The 26,492-nt window shown below is 46.2% G+C and overlaps 1 protein-coding gene across 7 annotated transcripts in view; it reads right to left on the bottom strand.

The window, feature by feature from the left end:
* The window catches only part of OFD1 (OFD1 centriole and centriolar satellite protein), a 42,171-nt gene that overhangs the window by 7,890 nt on the left and 7,789 nt on the right, over positions 1 to 26,492 (bottom strand). For all 7 annotated transcript variants that reach the window (XR_006213353.1, XM_042973799.1, XM_042973795.1 and 4 more), the window contains 13 exons: positions 19,864 to 19,971; positions 17,757 to 17,893; positions 17,070 to 17,243; positions 14,915 to 15,021; positions 13,010 to 13,129; positions 11,010 to 11,083; positions 9,655 to 9,746; positions 8,371 to 8,560; positions 7,089 to 7,219; positions 6,427 to 6,538; positions 5,273 to 5,866; positions 4,658 to 4,781; positions 514 to 614 (listed from right to left, as the gene is read on the bottom strand). Coding sequence is in view for 6 of the 7 variants with exons in the window: in XM_042973799.1 (XP_042829733.1) it covers positions 514 to 614; positions 4,658 to 4,781; positions 5,273 to 5,866; positions 6,427 to 6,538; positions 7,089 to 7,219; positions 8,371 to 8,560; positions 9,655 to 9,746; positions 11,010 to 11,083; positions 13,010 to 13,129; positions 14,915 to 15,021; positions 17,070 to 17,243; positions 17,757 to 17,893; positions 19,864 to 19,971 (2,064 nt within the window). In the remaining variant the exon portion in view is untranslated. The remainder of the gene's footprint in view (positions 1 to 513; positions 615 to 4,657; positions 4,782 to 5,272; positions 5,867 to 6,426; positions 6,539 to 7,088; positions 7,220 to 8,370; positions 8,561 to 9,654; positions 9,747 to 11,009; positions 11,084 to 13,009; positions 13,130 to 14,914; positions 15,022 to 17,069; positions 17,244 to 17,756; positions 17,894 to 19,863; positions 19,972 to 26,492) is intronic.

The raw sequence follows: 26,492 nt of genomic DNA, 5'->3' as shown, positions 1-26,492 counted from the left end.
ACACGATGACAGCTTATATACAAAGCAGGGCCATGGCCAGGATACCATTTCTAGACTCTTTAAGCTTGTACTATTTTACCTCTATTCTTTAATCAAACAATGGGCTTTCTAAATCTGAGGCAGTCAATGGAATCAGTGTAATTCAAACAAATCTAACTTAGCATGCTCGTGTTCCATAAAAGGAGAAACAAACAAAAAAAATCATTTTAAATCTGAGGCAATCCCAAAAGTGGTAAACTGAATTGAGGATTCAATTAGAGGCTTAGCTCCCACTCTGAAATGGTGAACTATCCAGAAACATTTAACGAACAGAACTCCGAACAACCCCCCACCCCCCGAAAATCTTTGTGATTTAAAAATGAGGCAGTATGTTAATATCTGTGGTTTTACCACAAAAATCAAAATGTCCTAATCTGTAACAGCTTCGCTTTTTATGACCGTGGTTATGTTTCACCAGAACTAAGCTTTCTACATTCTTAACTTCTAAAAACCAGGACTCCTATTTGAACTTACATTCAAAAGATGATCCAAATTCCTCATTGTCCTTAAAAGGTAGCTTGTCGGGATCTGAAAGTTCTCCTTGTTCTTCAAGTTCTGTCTGTCTTTGATGAAGACTGGATTGGAAGAATAAAATTCAAGGATGTCACGTTGAAGGAATATAAAACCCCAGAGCGCAGGATGACGCAAACTCTTTGGGACTCAAGAAACTGTTGCAGAAGAGCAGTTTTCCTTGGACTCACAGACAACAAGGGCTACGCTGCAGTGGGCACCCCCCATGCACTGGCTGGGAGAGAAGTGCTACCCTCATCACCATGCTGTTCCCGGGAGCAGTTCATTTCTTAAAGAACCCGAAAGCGTTTTGAAAACAATTGTGCACACCCCCAGCACGTGCCGGCTAAGAGTGCTACACTCCAAGCCCCCTGTAAACTAAACAGCCCTCCCTCAGCACACGTGTCTCGTCTTTCTTTTTGGCTTTATTACAAGAGTGATCTAAAAAACCATTAACACGATTTAGGATAATAGGCACACGTGGCAATTTTCAACTCTGTACAAGAAAATGGAATCCACATGCAGAAGCCCAGAACGAAGGAGTCAGCATCTCCTGCCATGGGGACTAGGCATCAACAGGGGTCCCACAGGAGACCCGAATCCCAGACTGAGCCACCCACCCCTGTGCTCCTGAACACACCCACCCACGTCTGCTTAAGCAGTCGTACCCCAGGACCCACTACCAATTGAGGGTTTACTTCCATTATATGCAAATTGGAACTTCTTAAGATCAGGAACAAGCCAAGGAGGTCCACTCTTCCCACTTTGACTCAACATAGTACCAGAAGTCCTAGCCACAGCAATCAGATGAGAAAAGGCATCCATGGGGCACCTGGGGGGCTAAATCAGTTAAGCAGCTGACTTTGGCTCAGGTCATGAGCTCATGGTTCATGAGTTCAGGCCCCGCGTCGGGCTCTGTGCTGACAGCTCAGAGCCTGGAGCCTGCTTCAGATTCTGTGTCTCCCTCTCTCTCTCTCTCTCTCTCTCTCTCTCTCTCTCTCTCGCTCTCTCTCTCTGTCCCTCCCCGACTTGCACACATGCTCTTTCTCTGTCTCTCTCAAAAACAAACAAAAGGCATCCACATTGGAAAGGAAGAAGTCAACGGTCACTCTCTGCAGACAACATGATCCTATACATAGAAAACCCTAGAGACTCCACCAAAAAACTATTAGAATAAATGGATTCAGTGAAGTTGCAGGATAGAAAAATACCCAGAAATCAGTTGCATTTATGTACGCTATTAATGAAGTAGTACAAAAACATAACTCCATTTACGACTGCACCAAAAATAGTAAAATACCTAGAAATAAATCTAACCAAGGAGCTGAAAGACCTGTACTTGGAAAACTATACAACACTGATAAAAGAAACTGAAGAGGACACCAACAGAAAGCCAGTCCATGCTCATGGATTGTGAGAAGTAATGTTGTTCAAATGTCCCTGCTACCCCAAGCAATCTACAGATTCAATGCAATCCCTATCGAAATACAAACAGCATTTTAAAAATAATCTTATAATGTTTATTTTTGAGAGAATGAGAAAGAATCCAAAGCAGGCTCCAGGCTCTGAACTGTGTACACAGAGCCCGACATGCGGCTGCAACCCACAAACTGTGAGATCATGACACAAGCCAAAGTCGGACGCTCAACCGACTGAGCCCCCAGGTGCCCCCCCAACAGCATCTTTAATAGAACTCGAACAAATACTAAGATTTGTATGGAACCACAGAAGACCCCAAAGGGCCAAAGCAATCTTGAGAAAGAAGAGCAAAGCTGGTGGGATCACAATCCCAGATTTCAAGATATGCTGGAAAGCTATAGTAATCAAAACCATATGGCACTGACAGAAATAGACACGTCCATCAAACAGAATAGAGAGCCCAAAAAGAAATTCACGCTAATATGGCCAATTAATCTGACACATGAGACAACAATATACAATGGGGAAAGACAGCCTCTTCAGTAAATGATGCTGGCAAAACTGGACAGCTACATGCAAAACAAAGAAACTAGACCACTTTCTTATACCCAACACAAAAATCAACTCAAAAGAAGCTAAGGACCTAAACCTCAGACCTGAATCCATAGAAATCCTCAAAGCGAGCACAGGCAGGAATTTCTGTGACAGCAGCCTTCGCAACATTTTTCTAGGTAGGTCTCTTGAGGCAAGAGAAAAAAAATAAACCACTGGGACTACATCAAAATAAAAAGCTTCTCCACAGCTTAAAAAAAAAAGCCATCACCAAACAAAAGGCATCCTACCGAATGGGAGAAGAGATTTGTAAATGATAAATCCAATGATGTCCAAAACACGTAGGGGCACCTGGCTGGCTCAGTCCGTTAAGTGTCAGACTCTTGCTTTTGGCTCAGGTCATGATGTCACAGTCGTGAGATCAAGCCCTGTGTAGGGCTCTGTGCTGGCACGGAACCCGCTTAAGATTCTCTCTCCCTCTTCCTCTGCCCCTCTCCTACTCTCTGAAAAAAGAAAACTAAAATATGTAAAGCACTTATACAACTCAACACCAATAATCCAAATAATCCTACCAAAAAGGCCGGACTACCTGAAGAGACAGCTCCCAGAGACGACACGCAGATGGCAAAAAGACACAGGAAAAGATGCCCAACATCACTCATCATCAGGAAAATGCAAATTAAAACTACAAGGAGAGAACAGGTGACATGTGTCAGAATGGCTAGAATCAAAACGCCGAGTACCACCAAGTGTTGGTGAGGGTGTAGAGAGAAAGGAACCCTCCAGCACTGTTGGTGGGAAAGCCAAGTGGTGCAGCGACTGAAAAACGATACGGAGCTTCCTCAAACGATTAAAAATACAATTACCAGATCATCTAGGAATTCCACTCTTGGGTATTTATGCAAAGACAACAAATACTAATTTGCAGACATCTATGCACCCCTCTATTCACAGCAGCATTACTTACAATAGCCAAGATCAGAAGCAACCCGAGTATCTACTGACTGAAGAATGGATAAAGAAACGTGGGTGTGTAAGCATGTATACACGCACCTATACCTAACGGGATATTAGCCATAATTAAGGATGCGATTTTTGCCATTTGCAACAACGCGCATGGACCTAGAGGGCATGACGCTAAATGAAATAAGTCGGACTGAGAAAGACAAATACCCTATGATTTCACTTCTATGTGGCATCTCAAGAATAAGTGAATAAGAAAGAGTAAGACCTCTAAATACAGAAAACAAACTGACAGTTGGGAGAGGGAGTGGAGGGGTGGGCAGAAGGGTGAAGGTGGGTGGGAAGTAAAGGCTTCCACTTAGGAAACGAGGAAGCCACGGGTATGAAAGGTACAGCACAGGGAATTCGCTCAAGGGGAGTCTAACAATACTGCGTAGCAGCTACACTCGTGGGGAGCACAGCATAACGTCCAGAGTCCAATCACTATCCTGTACACCTGAAACGAATCCAACATCGTGAGTCAACTATACTCGGGTCCAAAAAAAAAAAAAAAAATTAGAACGTTGTTTATATTTTAAATGCCGAAATATTTTTGAGTGACTAACAATGTGTGAAAATGTTTTCAACTTTTTTAAAATATTTTTTAGAGAGTCAGAGACACAGAATGAGCAGGGGAGGGGCAGAGAGAGCAGGAGACCCAGAATCCGAAGCAGGCTCCAGGCTCCCAAGCTGTCAGCACAGAGCCCGACACGAGGCTCAAACTCAAACCGTGAGATCATGACCTGAGCCGAAGTCAGACACTTAACCGACTGAGCCCTCCAGGGGACCCAAAAATTGTTTTCAACTGCATTTGTTTTTGCATGTTTTGTACATTGGTTTTATCTTTATAAACTGAGTCTACTCTTGCAACTATGAAGATGTTTATTGACCCCATCGTCTCTATTCTACACGCCAAGCTTGGCAAACCAGTAGAAATTACTTACTTGCTAAAAGGAGTTATTTTCTCCAAGCAGGTTATTTAGAGGATTCTCAAAGATCGTACGTCATCTTACAATCTGATTACAAATTCTGTACTGCTACGTGGTCTTTCATATCCCCCAAACCCCCAACAAGTCCAGCGTGAGACCGGTGAGGCTACCCAGAGTGGGTGTGGCCGAGGGGAAGGCGGGGTTACCTGGCCTGCTCCGGAGGGCTGGGCAGCAGGTGGAGGGAAGGGCTGTGCCCGGACTCAGAGGGTGATGGCTGGGGCGTTGTCTCAGGACCAGGAATGCAGCCAGCAGCACGGGATCTGTCCCCACCTAAGGGGCAGAAAGCTTGACCATTACAAATTGCAAGGAGAAGGTAGCAACGTCGTTTCTGAACAGTTCTGTTACCTTGAAAAAGCTAACATTACCCTTGCAAACAGTTGGGTAGGACACATAGATGATCTACCAAACGGATGATTCAAGCACCTAAATACAGCTACAGCAGTGACAAACATATGCAACTCACCAGAGGTAAAGGGAAAGCCACCGGTCACTCAGCACAGGTCTGCCCACCGAGGAAAATGCTAAAATGGGACACTACCCCACTACCTCCCTCGGCATCCCCGCCCCGTGTGGGAGATGCCACCGTCAGCCAGACAAGGCAGGTTGAGACCGAGGACATGACTGCTGGAGCTCGGGCCCTGCCAGGCTCAGCTCCTGCTCCTTCCTGCCGTCCCGGGCTGCACTCTCACTCGGTTCAGAGGCCCTCTGAGCACCAGAAGCTTCCAAATGCAGAGCACCCCGCAACCCTCTTGGCAGCTCACCTTCCAGATACACTTTAGCAAGGAGGCTCCTCTTGGCCTTGGGCAGGGAAGTGGAGGAGAGGCGTCTGGAGGGCGTGCCCTTGCGCGGCCGCGCCTCAGAAGCCGAAGCGCTGCTCCTGTCCTCCTCGGGTGTGCCTGCCAGAGGCTGCTCAGGGACAGCCGCGTCCTCTGCGGAAGTACGTCTTCCAGGGAAGCCGGAAGTGGTCTTTTTGAGCGTTCCTGTCGCATGCAGGGGTGGCGGGCTCTTGGCTGAAGACCTTCCCGTGGGGCGTGGATGAACTCTTGGATGGTAAGTTCGGAAAGCTTTCTCCAAACGTTCGGCCTCTTGCTCTAGCTCTTTCACCCTTGCCTTGGTCTTGGCTACAAACTCCAGGTCAGAATCGGGGGAACTACTCCTGGCGCTCGCACTTGGGTCACTTGTGATCCTCGACAGAAGCATGCCTGCCATCAGCCTTTCCAGTCCGAAAGCATCTTTCAAGAAATCCCCGTTCAGGTCACCGTTGTGAGGTACCACCACGTTGCCACCCATTAATCCGCTGATGGGCCGATCGAGCAGAGAGTTCTTTGGGTTGCGGTACACCTCGTTCTCTAGGGCTATGGGTTACAAAACGACAGTGTGAGAAAGCATGGGAAAAGGTGGAGGATAGAGTTAAAAGAGATCAAGAGCATTATTTTGCAAAAATCAAAGTATTCAGGACAAACTCGCACATTCAACACTTTCTGAAGCTGCAGTCATGATCAACATTTATCAAGAGAGTGCATGTACCAGCTATGACTTCACAGGCCTGCTTTCTTCACGCAGAGGGGGGAGGGGGAGGGAGAAGGGGCAGGGGTTGGGGGGGAGATACAGAATCCTAAGCAGGCTCCAGGCTGAGCTGTCGGCACAGAGCCTGACATGGGGCTCAATCCCACAACCGCAAGGTCATGACCTGAGCTGAAGTCGGACGCTTAACTGACTAAGCCACCCGGGTGCCCCAAGACAAGAGTTTTACTTCTAAGGTGACACATTTCTATAGCTTTTCCCTACTGTGAGAATTACAACTTCACTGAAGCATCATCATTACGTGTTCACAAGCATCAGAAGCTGCTCGCAGTCTCTCTCCCACGTGTGCACCCACACACCCACCCACACACAAGTTAAAGAGGTGTCTAACCCGTCTGGGTTTGTGTCAGTTGCAATTTCAAATCGGCCACCTCTCTCGTTAATCTCTTTACGGAATCTTCGTAATCGAGGATCTGGGCCTTCAGCTGTGCAGAACGTTCAATCTGCCAAGATTTAGAGAAGGAAAAGAAATCAATGTAAAACCAATCACACAGCATACTTCCAAAGGCACAATTCTCTCATCGGGCTGATGTTCTTTGTCGATTTGGCCAATTCTCAGCAGCCAGACACCCATCACCCCCGGGGTCCAGATGAAACAACAACAGAACCCACTAGCAAGTTCCACAGCTCCTTTTTCACTCCTCTCCAACAACAGCTACTCCAGCACAAGAGGCAGACGTCAGAAAGAGCATCGATACTGTTGCATCACAGGGGGGGAATCAGGTACTTTTACCAGGGAGCACCAACAGGGATTCGAAAACTGCGTGTTCAGGGGGGTTTACTTTCCTCTCGGTTTTATTACTATGGGGAACCTAAGGTCACACAACAGCTTGAGAGTTTTCTCCAAGGACAAAGAACACTGGGGGAGTAATCAGCAGACTGGGGGCTCATTTCTGATGCCACCGGCTGACTGGTGCCGGTGTGGCACACACCGAGTCCCCAGGCCCACAGAGCGGCCCGCCCAGATGCCTGGGTGAGCCAGGCAGTACTCACTTCACTTTGCAGCTGCTTTTGCAGGGCCTGCCTGTGGGTCTCGAACTCCTTATGCTCACACACGATAGCGTTCTCTGCTTTCTTTAGTTCTTTCTGAAAAGCCACCAGCTCTGGAGAAGGCTGAGCCAGGTCTGTGAAGGTAAAAAAAGCCTGCTCGTCACCAGCCTCACGTTTTCTCGTTTCACCTAACAAAAGCAGCTCAAGAGGCTTTACGTTGTTCTTCCCTTTGTACATGATAGTAATTAAGGAGACTAAGAGCCATCTCGACTCACCAACTTCCCAAAGAATTACTTTAAAAAAAAGTTTATTTAAGTTTACTTGAGAGAGAGGCCGAGCACGCGTACGCACGCAAGCACTGAGGGACAGAGACAGGGAGAAAGAAAGAATCCCAAATAGGCTCCGCGCTGTCAGTGCGGAGCCCGGCGCAGGGCCTCCAACTCATGAACTGCAAGATCATGACCTGAGCCGAAATCAAGAGTTAGTCACTTAACCGACTGAGCCACCCAGACGCCCCAAGAGAATTTAATGCACGTGACCGCACACTTTACAGCTCTCCAGGATTGTACTCCCAGTAAAAGAATTCTTTCAAATCCAGAAATTAACATGCAAGCCCACCAATCTGCCCTGTCAGAACCTGCCAACGACTGCCCCGAGGTCCAGTCCGACCTGGGCATCTGTCAGTGGCACTTAGGGTCCAGGCAGAAAGCAGATGGTATCCCCAGTTCGGGTCACCAGAAGATCCTTCAATAAAGCGACTCACATCGGGTAGCCACGAAGGACAGTGTAGTTTCCCGGGCTACCGGGGCCCTGTTGTCAACGCTCCTAGGGCCTGGAGGGTCAGGAGGGGAGGAATTCCCAGACCCGGAGACCGTGAGCAGGTACAGAGCCCTGAGAAGCCAAGGCCTGGGCTCCTGCCTGGCTGAGGCCCACAGCCCGCCCCGGCCTACCGCACGGGAGGAGACGCAGAAGGGATCACAGCCACCTCGACCTCACTCTTTTCTCTCCCTCCAAGCACAGGAGTGTGTCCCCACTGGCCAAACCCAACCAGCATTCAGAGGAAAGGGGAGCCGAGGGCCACCCAGAGAGGCATATTTATACAGTTGAAAACTTGTTAGCGATGCAATTTCGTGGCAGCGAGTGAAAAGAATGTACCTTCAATCCACGAAATTTGAGAAAATCTTCTCAACTGAAGCCTCCCTTACAGGACAGAGCAGTTTCGGAATACTGAGCCAGTGTCAATCACAAAGTCACGCCAATCCGGACAGGACAAGACAAGACTTACGGTTTAGAAGACGCAAGTTCTCACTTCTGGTCTCTTCCAGCTGTTGTTTAAGTAATTTATTTTGCGCCTGAAGCTCCTGTTTCCCTTGTTTCAGTAGCGAATAGTCACTCATTTCTTTCACCTTTTCTCTCAGCAGGTGGTTTTGCTTGCTTATCGCCAAAGACTGGGTTCTGACCGACTCTAACTCCAGCTGGAATCGAAACAGCAACACCTGTGTGTGAACAGTGGGTGGCTACAGTCCCCTACGTCCAGGCTGCCAAGCTGCCTGAGGCTGGGCGCCACGACTTAATGAAGGTCATCTGACCCAAGTCTGTTTCTCTGCAAGGAGACGCGAACCACAGAAGTCCTCTCCTCCAGAGGCAACTAAGGGCCCCCCAAATCAACCCCAGATTGCAGCAAGGCATTTAAGTATCAAAGGGGGAGATCTCACTAACGTACTGTGGGGTGCTTTCCTCTTAGTAGTACAATACAGCTCAAGTGTGGTTACAGAAGCCTACAGAGTTCTCTAATACACAAGTCCTTACAAACTATGTTCTCTAAAATGCTACAAAACAAGCTACAAAAATAGGTTCTGTGCCTAACATTTTATGTACCTCAAGTTCCACCTCTGTCCTTCACATAGCACAGAAGTTTTTATTTTTTTTGAGAGAGGCAGAAAAAAGAGCGAGAGAGGGAGACACAGAATCCAAAGCAGACTCCAGGCTCCAAGCTGTCACCACACAGCCAGACGCAGGACTCGAACCCACGAACTGTGAGATCACAACCTGAGCCGAAGTTGGACGCTGTAAACGACTGAGCCACCCAGGTGCCCCGCAAACACACAGCTTAATCCAAGTGAAGTAACAGTGGCATGTGACAAGCGCATCTCATCGGGTTTTAAGCTGGGAGATCCTGACATCCTGACAGGAAGTTTTCCTGCCCTTGATGGGAAGGGAGAAGAGGCTGAGGTAGAAGCTAGTGCATACAAGCCGCGTACGACGTGCAAAACTTAGCTCCCCGAACTCCCTCCACAACCACGCATGGCGGGAACATCCCAGAGTTTACACAGGAGGAGTCTGAGGTCACAGAGCTTGCCCCAAGGCACACAAGCAGAAAGGGAGAGACACAGGATTCAGGCAGGGATCCAGGCCCCAAAGGACATCCTCTTGCTGTGCTTTCCCAGGAGACTAAGATGGAAACAAGTCCCAACATGTCAAGAGGACAACGTAAGATAAATCACGCAGGACTAAAGCTCTAGGTTCATATTTTGCCTCATGTCGATTTCAAAACACAAGACTTCGTTACCTCGAGCTCTTTGACACGTTTTACAGAATGACCAAATTCTTCCTTTTTCGCATTAATAGCTGTCAGCTCCTCTTGCAAATGTATAGCTTTTTCTGAAAGAAAAGAGCCAACCAATTAACATCATTAAGTTTTCCTAGTGAATACAAGTCGTTTAATAACTTATGGCCACTGTGTCACACCTAATGACCGTTATTTCATTATCTGAATAGCAGATGTCAAGGTCAAAACAAATCAGCAGCCAAGTAAGAAACAAGCCCCGTTACTCAACATGTGACGGCAAGTAACGGTCAAATACGCGGCAAGCCTAGTCCTGCTGCACAAAAGTCACCACTTACACCATCGGCTCTGAGCACAGGGCCCGCATGCCGTCAGGTCGGAACTTCCTTAAAGACAGATTTGTCTGTTGGGATTCTGTATTTACGATTTTGTCATTTTCACTTCATCTCACACGGTCTATGGAGATGTAACATCAAAACCCCGATTTGCCGAACGCGTGACAGCACATAGAAGTATCAGCCTCCACGGGCTAGCTGCGAGCAGATGTACACGGGGTGACCTCGCCGGTCAGCATCAAGTGCTTAGCCCTGGTTTACTCCCAAGAGTCCATTTGAAATCGCCACTAGAAGTTTAACTTCTTTTCATCGACAAATTCCCGGAAATATATTAAGATGTCAAGTATCCCAAAGACTAAAAAATTATCCAGCTTTCCTACTCTTGGGCTAATGTATTCAAGAATTTAAGGGATTATAGGTCAAGTAGGGACGCCTGGGTCACTCTGTTGGTTAAGCATCCGACTCTTGGTTTTGGGTCAGATCGTCATCTCACAGTTCCAGGAGTTTGATCCCCGCATCGGGCTCTGCACTGACAGTGTGGAGCCTACTTGGGGTTCCTTTCTCTCTCAAATAAAAAAACTTACCAAAAAAAGATTCTATGTCACGTGAAAATATCATGAAGCATACGAATACATTAGAAGTAGAAGAAATAAACTAGATCACAGGGACAGAGAAGTTACAATTTTCCGGAAGTAAAAATTGTAGTGTCTCGTGGTTAAGAGTAGTATTTACCCGATGGCAAAAAGGTGCTGCCACTTTCTTGATAGTCACATCTATCAAAATACACTGAAAGAAAGTTGGATAAAATCCTGCTTGTGAATCGCTAACCTTTGCGAATATATGAAAGGTTAAACGTGAAGATTCACAAAAATGTATTAAAAAACCAATTTTGTAAGGTTAATAAAAACCATGTACTTTTTGCAGTAACACCAGGTGTAAACGCTAGGTTTTTTAGAATACAGAACAGGCACTCGCAAGCTAATAGCCTCTGTCACAGTGAACACAGCTGGTCCCCAGAGTCACCTTTATTCTTCCTTTCATCTTCTATCAGCCTGTGAGTTCTAGCAATATAGTTGTCCTGGAGTTCAAGTTGATACCTGCAGGTCAGAAAAACTAAAATGAGCTTGTCATTCTCCTGGATGGACTATCAATACCCGAGCTTATCTACGGGACCGGGGCACCGAAAGTGACCACGTGCAAACCTCAGACTCTCTCAAGAAGAGAGCCAAGGATCTGAATTCCAAACGTGAAAGGTCTGGAGAACTGTTGCGATCCTGTAAATTCGGTCCCCAAACTCAATCACACAAAACGAAGGGTCCTGTCGTTGCGAGGTCACCAAGCACAATTATTTCTCCCTTGGTCTCGACCGACACCAAGAAGTCAATTAAGTTAAACTTCCGGTGTGCGTGACGGGCCCTAAATCCCAAATGATAACCAAGTCGGTCACTTGCAATTCACCCGTCCCGTCTCTCTTCCCTCAGAGAGGAACTTCTGCCCTTAGGGGCTGAGCACAGTCCTGACGGCCGACCGCCAACAGCGTGAGATCTGAATTAGAGACACCCAAAGGCTCATCTTACGGGGTTTCAGCCACCTCCACCAGCTGTTGCCAACTGACTTTGCGGTTCAGAGGTCAGAGAAAACAGAGAGGCACTCCCATGATGTCCCCCCAAATTCAACACTGGCTGAAACCATAGAAGGACACCCGAGGCCTCCAAGGACACACCAAGACAAACGATACCCAACAGTTCTCTGTATCCACGGCTATGCTGAATTCACATATACGTGTTTCATTTATTCTGCATTTAATGACTAGAGCTACTTCAGTGTTCACTAGTAGGTTAGAGGAGTGGACATAAAATACGTACTAAAATCCATTGTTTCAAAAGTCATACAATGAAAATGGTGTTTAAGTTTTGTTTTTAATTAGACAGAGACAGAGACAGAATCCCTAACAGGCTCCACACTGTCTGCGCAGAGCCCGACGTGGTGCTCAAACTCACCAACCATGAGATCATGAACCGAGCCGAAGTCAGACGCTTAACCGACTGAGCCACCCAGACGCCGCCTACTTATCTTTAACAGCAGTTTTTAAAAACAACCTCCAGGGGAGCCTGGGTGGCTCAGTTGATTGAGCATCTGACTTTGGCTCCGGTCGTGGTCTCATGGTTCATGAGTTTGAGCCCCATGTCAGGCTCTGTGCCGACAGCTCAGAGCCTGGAGCCTGCTTCAGATTCTGGGTCTGTCTGTCTCCGTCTCCATCTCGCTCTGCCCCCTCCCCTGCTTGTCCTCATTCTCTCAAAAGTAAAATAGCCTCCAGAAACCCTTGCAGGTATGATGTAATGGCACAATGACAAATTAAGAGCAAGGCAATAAAAATGAGGTCAATTACTAATAAATATCCTGAGAAGCCGAGTTGAATCCTCTCTTCACTACACATGCATTTACTATTAACTGAGCACTTATTAATTTCAGTGTTATGACTTCTTGGCTGTGCAAACTGAGCAAGTCGTAAAGTGCCCTAACAACTTAAAACAAACAAACCACAGGCACTCAGGAAGTGTCAGAGAAGCTAGGAGTAAGAATGAGAGATGCCTGGGTGGGCTCAGTGTGTTGAGTGTCCAACTTTGGCTTAGGTCATGACCTTGTGGTTCAGGAGTTTGAGCCCTGTGTTGGGCTCTGAGCTGACAGTTCAGAGCCTGGAGCCTGCTTTGGGTTCCGGGTCCCCCCTCTCTGCCGGCTCCTCCTGCTTGCACTCTGTCTTGCTTTCTCAAAAACAAATGTTAAAAACAATTTTTTTTTTTTTTTTTTTTTTTTGTCAAATGAGCAGAGCAGGCTATTCTCTGTACCTTTTTAAACCCATCTTAAATGCTCACAGGAAAGGCTGGGCTACCAATGACAACATAGAGGTTTTTCAACCCTCAATTTTGCCATCAACCATCGGCTCTATCTACTTCATCAGCGTGGCCATGTTTCCAGCAGCTTAATTCAAACACGGGATTTCTTTAACAAGGCCAAGCAATTACTTGAGCAGCTCATTCTTGAGCTTTTGGTCATAGGTCTCCTCGATATTCTGGACGTTCAACTCCTGTTTCCTAAGGGCGTCAGTTGCTCTTTTATTTTTTTCTTCTTGTAGCCGCTGAGCCCTGCAATTAGCCAAAGAGAAAGAAAGCAGGTAAGAAAACCCCAACATCTGAAGTAACACATTCAGAGGGAAAGAGACGCCTTGTGTTTTTAGCTCCGGAGTAAAACCTTTACAAGGCTTCCCTGCTGGGAAGTGAACTGAAAGAGCCAGCAGTCCCTCTACTTTACCAACTTCAGCTCATCAGCTAGCAGATGGCACCTGGCTAAGGGGAGTGTCAATGTGTGGTGACCAAAGTGGTTTCCTACTTTTCTACACTTACAGGAGAAAACCCACACTCAAAACGGGGGTACAGGGGATCAAGGGCCACAATCAACTGAGGGGTCAAAGAAGGATGCTTTTAGTCACAAAGCCACAAAGCCAACTTTAGTGTACCTTAAGTGTTTGTTTCTTCTAGAATATGATTTCTAACTGTGAGACTTAACTGATTGGCCCCTAACAATTAGAGGTACAAGATTCGTTTTTGGCATTCAATCATCTATTGACTGAAGAGGCCGAAAACGGAAGATGGGTCCATCAGAACCTCCACATTCGAAGAATGGGGTGCTTTTCGTGGGGAGACCTTCAAACACCTACAAGACCAATTCCAGAGCCAGGAATCAGGTTCACAGGCACTTAGACCAAACCACAGGGATGGGAGGGCTCCCAGCCAAGCATAAAGGCTTGGTGTTAGAGCTCCCTCTGCTGCCCCATCTGTACAGCAAAGGACGAGTAAATCCATTCACTTCACTTAATGTGCTTACAAGAGAGAAGCAGGGCAAACAGAGGTTAAAGAAGTGGTTACGTAATCATGATTATACAATCCAGAATCTGCCCAAACTTTGTCCCTTTTCTTTTCTCTCACATTAGCAAACTGCCACTTGAGAATTTCCAAAGAGAGTAAGGTAGGAAGAAATCAAATGAACGGAACCTACGTAAATAAAAAACATTAAGACAAAGACAAACCTCTTAAATAAAATAGGGTTCCTGGAATATTTCGAGTTTCAAGACGCCAAATGGGAAAGAAAGCTTAATTCCACCCACTACAGACTGGGGAGCTTGCTCTTAATCCCAGCTGAGATTTGAAGGATACATATGTGAGCACTTAGGGAAAGGAACACACACACCAAGAGAAATGGTCTCACCCAGGGGTGCCTGGGTGGCTCAGCGTGTGGCTAAGCGTCCGACTTTGGCTCAGGTCCTAACCGTGCGGTTCAGGAGTTCAAGCCCCTGGTCAGGCTCTGTGCTGACAGCCAAGAGCCCGGAGCCTGCTTCAGATTCTGTCTCCCTCTCTCTCTGCCCCTCCGCAATTGGTACTAAGAAGAAAAAAAACAAAACAAAAAAAAAACCAAACAAACAAAAAAAAAACCCATCACCAGTAGTTTCTTCCCCCAGTAGGAGTTGAGTCGGAACCACCGTCTTCCCCCTCCCCCGACAGCAGCAGTGCAGGAGAGGGCGGCAGGTCCAGGTATCTGGAATTGTTACTTTGCACACATGCAGCTACTGGATGCGAATGACCGGATGTAAATGAGAAACATGGCATTTGTTCAAGCATTATCAGCTTCTTCAAGTCACGTGTCTGGTCATACTGTAGCCCGATGATGGCGTCTCACTCTGCTTTTCATTCTAATGTGTACCAGTTCATAAGTGAAACCCTAGTCTTTCTCTTCTTTTGTGCCTTTTAAAGCTAGGTGGGATCCCCTTTACAAGTGAACACTCTATTTGGCAGTTAACATCAGACTATTAAGACGCGTATTTAGTTCTTCTGAATCGTCATTCTGAATATCCCAAACGAACACACGTTACTCACAATTCAAAAGCTTCCATTCTTTGTTTCAGCTCTGCTTCTCTGCCTCTTAGCATGTCTATATCTTTGAGGAGAAGTTGTCTCTGAGCATAAATCTCCTTGGTTTCAATCTGTGTACAGAAGCATTAGTTTTCAGCAAGCAAGCTAAAGAAGATACAACAGATCCGAACTAATATAGTGCTTCCTCGATTCCAGAGAACTACAGATACTTAGGGTTACAATTTCACTTTCAAGAGGTTCCAATTCAGCATACTCTTTTTGCCCATTTAGCCACCCAAACATGCATTCCCTCCTTCGATGACTGGCCCCATTAGCATATATTCCTAACACCTCTGCTCTGTTTAATCTACCTGACATCTCCCAGACACTTAACATTTCGACAAGTGCGTCAGCAAGAAAAGGACACGAAATGTGCACGTAGCGATAAAAGTTCCAAAGAATAGAATGCCCCTGGTTCTGTCGTCTCAAAGTTTCAGTTCATAGGTCATTCTGACTCGGTTAACAAGCTGAATGAACGGGCCACTCTTCCATTTGTGTGTTCGCTGAGCAAGGCTTCACGGAGTACCTGGCATGTGTCTAACAGCACACTCAGAACTAGAGAAAGACGAACAGGTAGAGTTCCCATCTTTCCAAAAGTCAGTGTAGTCAGGGAAAGCGAAATGACACACTAGGATGTGATGACTTTTCTAACTAAAATACTTCAGGACTGTGGCAGGAACAGGACCTGAGGGAGTCAGTCAGGGAAGGCATTACAAGGAAGGGACACAGAAGCTGGATTTGAAGGCCAAGAGGGTTTCATCGGGGGCACAAGAAGGGCATTGCAGGTAGCGGAATAAAGCCAGGATGCTTGGCATGAGGATGGCCATCTTGTCCAGAGCCTTAAGAGAATCAGCGAACTCCATGAATATTCTGGTCTGGTAACTGATCTGAACTAGTCAGTCACCCGTCTTGAGGATGCAGTTGTTAACGTAAACATCCAATCGTCTCAAAGACAGTGGCTCCAACATTGATTTTTTTCTAAGAGCCCCATCACCAGAAACGGTACACGAAATCATAGGACACGACTGGGTCTTTCTGAGCAGCTGTAATCAAGGGTGGGCGCTGGGAGGGAGCCCTCCAACTTTCGAGGTCTCCACATAGCAGCGCTTCTGGCTGGACACGGCAAACAGTGTCCCGAATCCAGGCTCGTCTAAGACAGCCCCTTGGGAAAGGAACCAGTTTTTCCTCAAAGAGTGGACCCCATCCTTCCTGCCACTCCTTACCCTTTCCACTTCCTGTCCCGTCACTTTCCGGGAGAAATCGAATGACCACCTTCCACAATCCTAGACTCCGCAATTCCAGGGACCCTCAACCCCTGTGACCCAAGGGCATCATATTGCATTTTGTTTCTAGTCTTCACGCGACATCTCAACCCGCAGCCCTGTCCTATGGGCCCACGCTTACTCTTCCATCCATCAGTGTCCCGACATCTTGTCCTGGATGCCTCTGAGAACACCACACAGCCCTGTCTCCCCCCACCCCCCCACCCCAAGCCCCCCTGGGGTAGTAGCCGCCCACCATCCCCTCCGGCCCCTTTCACCACCCCACCGAACCCCAATGTCCTCAAGAGGCTGCCCTTCTCAAGCCAAGTAAACTCAGCTCCGTCAGGTCCACTGCCCAAGCGCCTCGATCTTCCCGCCCTCGCTAACCTGACTGTACCACACCAACTGCCTACAAGCACCTGGTTGGGTCCACTTCGGCTGCGGGATGCCCGTGTCACGGCCAGGGCCTCCACACAGCTCCGCCAGTCCGGCCTGCTTCGGAGGGCTGCTCCGCCCCCACCCCCACGCAGCCATTCCACACCGATCCTCTCCTTGAGGCTGCCCCCCAACCCTCCCATCTGCCCGAGAGGAGGGAGCGTATTCAGCGGGGAGTTTCGCCCGCTCCCAACATGGAAGCTAGCACCCGCAGTCCCTTCCTCCCGGCGCTCTCGGGGGAGGAAGTCTCCATAACCTTTTTCAAGGCCAGTCCTACCACTTGTGCTCTTGACCTCCATCCCTCATACACCTGTAGGGCTTGATCTTGGCTAACCCACTGTCACAACCCACTCTAGGGCCTGAAGCCCATCTACAAACAGCCGTAGGAAGTAGACACCTGGCAAAGAATTGTAAAGTCTTACCTCTTGGTGCTTCTGAATTCTCTCAAAAGCCAACTTCTCCCGAGAAATAAGGGCGTCAGATTTTGCTCGATAAGCTCTCTCCAATTCGTTCCGGAACTCAGCCAATTCCCTCTCAGACTTTGTTTTCTCTTCCATCTTAATTTTTGCTACTTCAGTATCTTTAAAATACTTTAACTGCCAATCGATCACCAATTATTGTAAATACCAAAACTACACTAAGAAAATAACTTCTCTCTTCAGGGTTAGGTTTAACACTAATGCTCTAATATACTTAGTTTAACTCATTTTTACTTTCATCTCATTCATTGTACCTGTAGGATTCACTCAAAAGGCATAAAAAATTCCAAACATCAGTTGGAAAGAAAAATCATGCGTAACAGTGTATCACATTTGTTAATAGAAATTCTCTATTTTTCCCCCCCATACCCAAGATGAAGACATCACAGGACACCTGGGTGGCTCAGTTGGTGAAACGCCTGACTTCTTGATTTCGGCTCAGTTCATGATCTCATGGTTCTTGAGCTCGAGCCCTGAGTCAGGTTCTATGCTGACAGCGTGGAGCCTGCTAAGGATTCTCTCTCCCCTTCTCTCAGCCCCTCCCCTGCTTACATTTGCTCTTAAACCTTTTTTTTTTTTTTTTTTTTTAAAAGACATTCAAGACAAGCACAGCAACAAGATACAGCTCACCTTTTGACACATTTCTGCCCGAAGCTGCTGTTCTATTTCTCTTTTATATTCATTTAACTTTACTTCTAAGGATTCTAACTTTGGACGCTGAGGGTAAGCACCTGCAAACTGATCATCAATAAGCCGAAGCTTCTCCACTGTTAAAACAACAACATAGGAAGTTAGCATAGGGAACTGCTGTCAGCTGAGCAAGAGGCTGGAGCTCTGTTCAAAAGCACAGAGTATACTTAGGGGCAACGGGAAGGATGTCTGCAATTTCCTTTGAAACGCCACAAAATTAAGATGGATTAATGGATGGGTCGGATAAGCGATCAGGCAAGGAGGACACAAATTTACCGGGTAAGTCTAGGTACACAAGTGTTCACTGTACAACCATTTCCACCATTCCTTACATCGGAAATTCTCACCATCCAATGTCAGGGGGAAAGAAAGCCAAGAGTGCAACTTAAGTCAGAAAACACTGGCATCTCTTCCCAGTCCCTAAGTGCCAAGGCAGAGAGTGCTTTTATTGGACTGTGGTTAAAGTCGACTGACACGTTCAAAACACGGACCTTAAAATAAATTAAAGATCACGTATTTTGACTCCTCTGCTTTGCAGAGAAGGAAGCAGATGCCCATATAGTTTAAGTGAATCCCAGAGGGCTAAGCAACTGTGTAAGGGCAGGATTGGGGCTGCAAGCTCGTCTGTTGCTGGGCTGTCGTTCTAGTGCTCTCTCCAGTAGACCCACAGCCCCCACAACAGCTGCGGGCCAGCAACAACCGACCACAAACCCGGACTTGCAGGATGAGCTCAATCGTGGAGAACACCACCCGCCAAAAAGGATGCACCGGACAAGGTGGCTGACACAAGTGGTTTGAAGAGATTGGCAGCGTCCGTCTTTTTAGAGAATTTTCAACAGGTTTTCCATTTACTTTTCTGGGTTTTCCAAATGCTTTACAATTGTGTCGTCCAATACAGGACTCTCCAGCCACACGTGGCCATGGAGTACATGAAGTGGGACCAGTTCAAATTGAGAGGTGCTTTAAGTGTAAAAGACACACCAGGTTTCAAGGATGGAGTATGGAAATTTTATATAGAATAATCTCATTTACATTTTCTGGATCAATTACATGTTGGAATATTTTGGACATACTGGGTTAAATAAATTATATTAAAATAAATTCACCTGTCTCCCCCCCCCCCCCCCCCCATGGCTACTAGAAAATTAACAGTTACACATGTGGCTATTTTTGGACAGTACTTCTCTAGAATAAGCATATACCATGCTCCCAATGGAATAAAACCTAGGCCAAAATGAAGGCCTCATCATATAAGCTTATGTTTTACTAATAACAGACTTCTCTTTTTACTGGTTAAAAGTATTATTCTCCTTAAGACTCAGGAGGTGCCAAGAAACTGATTAATCATGTAATTTTAGAAAAATTTGGACTCTAGGGGTGCCTGGGTGGCTCAGTTGGTTAAGCGTCCAACTTCGGCTCAGGTCACGATCTCCCGGTTTAGGAGTTTGATCCCCGCGTCGTCATGCTCTGTGCAGATAGCTCCGAGCCTGGGGCCTGCTTCAGATTCTGTGTCTCCCTTCCTCTGCCTATCTCCTGCTCATGCTCCCTCCCCCTCCCTCCCCCTCTCTCTCAAAAATAAGTTTTTAAAAATTAAAAAAAAAAAAATTTGGATTCTACTATCCGTTCTGACCCAGAAGGAACGTTTCCAAGTTGTGCTTCCTCTGGGGACCCCCATTTCCTTAGCTCTAAACCAAAGGGATACGCCACTGACTTCTCTAGTTTTCTCCACAAGGCACGCAGTCAAGGATTTCCTCACTTAGTGGCCATAAATTCAAGTTAGAGGAAACCTAGAGAAGAACCTCCCAGTTATGAGAGGTTGAACCCAACACACAGAGGAGCACGTGGGCCTTCAGAGAGGGGAGGGTGGCGCGGGCGAGTGGTCCTGGCCGCCTCCCGCGAGGCTTCCGGAGGAAGCAGGCACCTGTGCCCCCTGCGGCTTGCACCCCTCCCAGTCAAGGAACAGACCCATAGTACAGCACATCAGGTCCTTTCCTTCACTCGAGGAGAAGACAGAAACGTTAAAATTCTGAAGGGGAGCCACAGTTACCAAGTGAGTCTTGGCCAGGCAACGTGGAACTTGTCTGAGTTCCCACATCACAGCTCGCTCTGGACTGATGATACTCTGCCACTTCTTTTAAAAACTCCATGAGAAAACCTACAAGACACAAAGTGCATAATACAGTTTCGGCGTGTAACTTTTTTCCATTCAACCATTGCATCAACCCTGTTTCTAAGATCTTGGCTTTTAAACATTATCCTTTCTTACATTCTAGATCTTCTAAGAATAATTTCTAAGGAAAGGACTTTGCAAACATGACACACAACCTAGAAGCAATAACGAGCAGTATCAATCTCACAACATAAGAATTAGAAACCTAGATGGCACGAAATCAAGTCAAAAGACAAGTGATAGACTGCAACAAAGTACTCGCGAGGATGTGGAGACAGGAGTAATTTTCATAATATCAAAGAGCTGTTACAAGTCAAAAAAATGGAGAAATTAGACAAGACATGGACCAAGTTTATACAAAAAAAAGTCAGATCAACAGGATATAAACCAACAAACATTGCACTGCTGGTGGGAATGCACACTGGTGCAGCTGCTCTGGAGGACAGTGTGGAGGTTCCTCAAAAAACTAAAAATTAAACTACCCCATGACCCACCAATTCCAATACTAGGTATTTATCCAAAGGACACAAAAATGCTGATTCACAGGGGCACACGCACCCCAATGTTTATAGCAGCGCTATCACCAACAGCCCAATTATGTAAAGAGCCCAAAGGTCCATCAGCTGACAAAGACGGTGGGGTGTGTGTGTGTGTGTGTGTGTATGTAATATTACACACAATGGAGTATTACTTGGTGATCAAACAAGAATCAAATCTTTCCGTTTCCAACAACGTGGATGAAACTAGAGCGTATTATGGAAAGAGCCTAAATGTCCAACTGATGAATGGGTAAAGAGGTTGTGGTTTGTATGTACAATAGAATACTACTTGGAAACGACAAAGAATGAAATCTGGCCTTTTGTAGCAACGTGGATGGAACTGGAGTGTTATGCTAAGTGAAGTAAGTCATACAGAGAAAGACAGAGACCGTATGTTTTCACTCTCATGTGGATCCTGAGAAACTTGACAGAAGACCATGGGGGAAGGGAAGGAAAAAAAAAAAAGTTAGGGAGGGAGCCGAAACATAAGAGACTGAAAAACTGAGAATAAAGTGAGGGGTGGGAGGGAGGGGAAAGTGGGTGATGGGCATTGAGGAAGGCACCTGTTGGGATGAGCACTGGGTGTTGTATGGAAACCAATTTGACAATAAATTTTGTATCAAAAAAAATAAAAAAACTAGAGTGTATTATGCTAAGCAAAATAGTCAGAGAAAGACCAATACATGATCTCACACACATGGAATTTAAGAAACACATGAACAAAGGGGAAGGGAAGGAGAAAGAAAAACACAAGGAGGCAAACCATCAGAGTGTTGGGTTTTTTTTTTTTTTTTTTTTTTTTAAGTTTCTTTGGAGAGACAAAGTGCAAGTGGTGGCACAGAGACAGTGAGAGAGAACTTCCAGCAGGCCCCACGCTGTCAGTGCAGACCCAGATGCGGGGCTCGAACTCACAAACCTAAGATTATGACTGGAGCTAAAACTAAGAGTCAGATGCTTAACCAACTGACAGAGCCACCCAGGTGCCCCAAGATTTTTTTTTTTTAATGTCTATTTTTGAGAAAGAGAAACATGGCACAAGTGAGGTGAGGGGCACAGAGAGGAAGTCAGAATCCCGAACAGGTTCTGCACCATCAGCACAGAGCCCAATGTGGGGCTTGATCTCATGACAGTGACATCCTGACCTTAGCTAAAACCCAGAGTTGGACACTTAACCGAATGAGCCACCCAAGCACCCCACCATAAGGGATTCTTCAAGACAGAGAACGGAGGGTGGCTGGAGGGGAGGTGGGTGGGGAGATGGGCTAAATGAGCGACGGGCATGAAGGAGGACACTTGTTGGGATGAGCATTAGGTGTTGTATGTTAAGTGATGCATCACTGGGTTCTACTCCTGAAATCAGTATTACACTCTCGGTTAACTAACTTCAATTCAAATAAAGTTAAAAAAAAAATAATAAAGGCCATAGATAAAAAACAGCTAACCTCATACTCAATGTATGTAAACAACTGAGCGCTTCTAAGATCAGGAAAAACAAGGATGTCCTCTCTCACCACTTTGATTCAACATAGTACTCAAAGTCCTTGCCACAGCCATTGGACAAAAAAACATCCAAATTGGTAAGAAGTAAAACTGTCACTATTTACAGAGGTCATGATAGTATACACAGAAAACTTCAAAGACTCCACCAAAAAAGACACTAGCACCGATAAATGAATTCAGTGATGTCACAGGATACAAAGTTAACATACAGAAATCTGTTGCACCTCTATACAGTAATAATCAAGTAGCAAAAAAATGCCATTTACCATTGCACCAAAAAAAAAAAAAAAAAATTATACACACACACACACACACACACACACACACACACACACACACACCTGTAAGTAAACCTAACCAAGGAGCTGAAAGACCTACACTATGAAAACCCTAAAACACGGATGAAAGAATCGAAGATGACACCAACAGAAAATATTCTGTGCTCAGGGACTCAGAGAACCAGTATTGTTAACATGTCAATGTTACCCAAAGCAATTTACAGACGCCATGCAATCTCGGTCAAAATACCAACAGCGTTTTTCACAGAACTGGACTACCACTAAAATTTGTATGGAACCACAAAAGACTCCTGAAGAGCCAAAACAACCTTGAGGTAAAAGAACAAAGCTGGAGATACCACAATTCCTGATTGCAAGATGTACCCCAAAGCTGTCGTAATCAAAACAGTAACGCAGTGGCACGACAACAGGCACATAGATGAACAGAGAGCCCAGAAATAAACCCACGCACGTATGGTCAAATAATCTACAACAAAGGAGGCAAGAGTATACACCAGGGGGATAAAGCAGTCTCTTCAGCAAATGGTGTTGGGGAAACTGGATGGCTACATGCAAAACAATAAAAGTGGACCACTTTTCTTACACCACAAATAAAAATAAGCTCAAAATGAATTAAAGTCCTAAATGTGAGAGCTGCAATCACAAAATTCCTAGAAAACATAGGCAGTAATATCTTTGACATCAACTGTAGATAAGTGTTTTTCTAGATAGTTCTTGCTTCCTTCGCCTGAAGAGACCTATCGGGACTACAAAATAGTGAGCTTTGGCACAGCAAAGAAAACCATCGACAAAACAAAAAAGCAACCTACTGAATGGCAGAAGATATTTGTAAATGATCTATCCAGTAAGGAGTTAATATCCAAGATATATAAAGGACTCCTACAATCCAACACAAAAACCAATCAACAAACGAGTCAAGGACCTGAATACACACTTTCCCAAAGATATTCAGATGGCCAACAGACTCACGAAAAAAAGGCTCAACATCACTCACCATTACGGAAATGCAAATCAAAACCACAGTGAGAGATCAATCACCTCACACCTATCAGAACAGCTAAAACCAAAAAACACAAGAAACTAATGCTGGTGAGGATGTGGAGAAAAAGGAGTCCTCCTGCACTGCTGGTGGGAATGCAAACTGGTGCAGCCACTGTGGAAAACAGTATGGAGGTTCCTCAAAAAGTTAAAAATAGGAGTGCCTGGGTGGCTCAGTTAAAGAACGTCCGACTCGATCTCAGCTCAGGTCATGATCTCATAGTTGTGAGATCGAGCCTCCTGTTGGGCTCCACACAGGGTGTGGAGCCTACTTGGGATTCTCTCTCCCCCTGTTCCTCCCCTGCTCACATGCATGTGCTCTACGCAAAGGAAAAAAAAAAAAAAAAAGTTAAAAATAGAATTACCATATGTTCCAGTAATTCCACTACTGGGTATTTGTGCAAAGAAAACGAACACTAACTTGAAAAGACATATGCATCCCTAGGTTTACAGCAGCATTGTTTACAACGGATAGATGTGGTATGTAAGTGTGTGTGCACACACGCACAGACGGGGGGACACACACAGTGGAATTATCACTCAGCCATAAGAACAAAATTGGGGTGCCTGGGTGGCTCCGTCGGTTAAGCGTCCAACTTTGGCTTAGGTAATGATGGGTCTGTGGGTTGAAGCCTCAAGTCAGGCTCTGTGGTGACAGCTCGGAGCCTAGAGCCTGCTTCAGATTCTGTGTGTCCCTCTCTCTCTGCCCCTCCCCCGTTCATGCTGTGTCTGTCGCTCTCGAAAATACATACACATTAAATGAACAATTAGGAGCTTTACGATCTTCCAACAGTTGAAAGCACTCAGCTTCTGCATGAACGAAGGTAAAGGCCTCCCACCTCCCTTTTCCCCAAGATTTCCAAGTCTAGTTTTCACTTCCTCTCATTAGACATACACTTGCAATTCGTCTCTGGCTCATCCGCTCATCCTCTCTTGCCCGTTTCTCTTCCCCCCCACCCCCAGTCAGCCCGTTCTCTCCTCACACCTTCCTGCTACTCTTATGCTCAGGCATGCCTGCTCTGCCTCTGGAGACAAGGTAGACATGCCGCAGGAACTTTCTCGGAGATGCTGCAGTAGGGTCATCTTTCCAGAGGTGCTCCTCCCCCTCGCTCACTGTAACGGTCATCACCGTTTCCCAGGTCTGCAGGGCTTCTCATGGGTCCTAACTGGTTCCACTTCCCCTCTCCCCTCCCCGTATGCATACCCCTCTGAGAAGGATTGCTCTGGTCTCCCCATTTATTCAACTGTTCTAGCTTTGGCCCTTAGGAGCTCCTTCACAGTGCCTTTTTTCCCCCCCTTATTAAGCATTTCCCTATGTCTAGCATTAGACAACACTCCAGGCTCCTCTTGTACCTTCTCTGCCCCAGTCCTACAATCAGTCATCGCTCCGGGGAGCCCTGGTTCCTATTATGGAATGGTCTTCGAAACCCTATCAGTGTTCCAAACCGGGCACTAGGCGTGCACACAGTTACTAGGGTGTCCTTGCTTCTAGGCCCTCTCAGCCTGCACAACGAAAGTTGAGTGTTCTACGAACCCGTGCAGATACATCGATCTATAGAGATCCTCTGCATATGTATGAAGCTAAACCTGAGCTCACAGTGAGGGGTCTAACAAACCCACTATCACACACATCATTCTAGCCTCCTCCCCTTACCCAACTGTAAAATCACACTTTAACAGGGAGAAACTTGGCTCTCGCCCTCTACTATCCATTGCGTTAGTTGTCCAAATCCAGCATCCACGTACAATGGTTTCAGAGCAGTTAACCAGTACCCCCATGAGCCAGCTATCACTCCACATCCAGGGCCTATATACAGTTTCATTTGCCTTTAGTCATAAAATCTTCATTTCCAATGTTGAGGAGCTCAGCATCGTTTCTTCTCCTTGGGGGGGGGGGGGGACTGGGGTTAGGACAGACCATTTTGTCACTGTCTGCAATTCATCCTGGGGCACCTGACCTCCTAAAATTGCATACATTAAGCTTCACCCTTTGTGCCAGAAGGTTCTACAGGCTCTGACCACTATAGTGCTATATAGATCCTACCACGATCATAGGAAACACACTCGCTTAAGAAATTCCCTGTGCTTCACCTATTCAACCTTCCACACCCCCATTCCACCAAATCCCTGGCAACCACCGATCCATTCAGCAGCTCTACACTTATGCCTTTTTCAGAAAATCATATATGAAATCACGCAATATGTACCCTTTACGGACCGGCCCCTTTCCCTAACAAAATGCATTTAAAGGTAGTTTGTTTTTGCATGGATTAACAGTGCAAAATACCGTCATCAAAATCCTCATTAGTATTCCCTTGTCTGGATGCACCTCAGTTTCTTTATCCACCCCTCTTAGTGACATTTTGATTGCTCCCCATTTCTGGCCATCACTATCAAGTACCACAAACATTCCTATCCGGGATCTACGTGGACCTAAGTTTTCGAGTCAGTTGGGTAAATACCTAGGAGTATCACTGTTGGATGGGAAGAGTATACTTAGCTTTGTGAGAAAACACCCATCTGTCAGAGTGGTTATACCATTTCTTAAGATCCCTTCAGGCCCCAAGTTTCCTTCCCACAGAGTTAAGCTACAGATACCCACTATATACCTGAGGCCCGTGCTATCCAATATGACCACTATTCACGTGTGGCTACTGCAACTTAACAGTCAGTTCGTTAGCCACGCCAGCCACATTTCAACCCTTCAACAGCCACACGTGGCTAGCTCTATCAGATGCACAGGGATAGCCACGCGCTCCCATATCAGATGGCACAGGGAGAGCCATTTCCATGACTACAGAAAATTTACATGGAACAGTACTGCCTTGGCATATAGAATACAGGATCACTTACCATACTCAACTTCAGTATGGATGCCCTACTTTGCAGGCACTCTAGGAGGTCTTGTGATCTGATTCACTCATCCTCTGCTGACATCACTCCCAAGAGACTAGGCAATTCAGTCACAGACTAATAGTTGGCAGAAGGTAAATACTCAAATGTTTGCCGAATGCTAAATTTGAAAAGAACGCCCGACTGGGGAGGATAGCAATGCCGGTGACAGACAAAACCCAGGGGCACACCAATACGAAAGGGCCGTTACATAACGTTACAGGTTATTCAAAAGACC

The sequence above is a fragment of the Panthera tigris genome, chromosome X (assembly GCF_018350195.1).
Source record: "Panthera tigris isolate Pti1 chromosome X, P.tigris_Pti1_mat1.1, whole genome shotgun sequence".
NCBI classification, from domain to species: Eukaryota; Metazoa; Chordata; class Mammalia; order Carnivora; family Felidae; genus Panthera; species Panthera tigris.
This window is presented reverse-complemented; position numbering and strand designations above follow the sequence as displayed.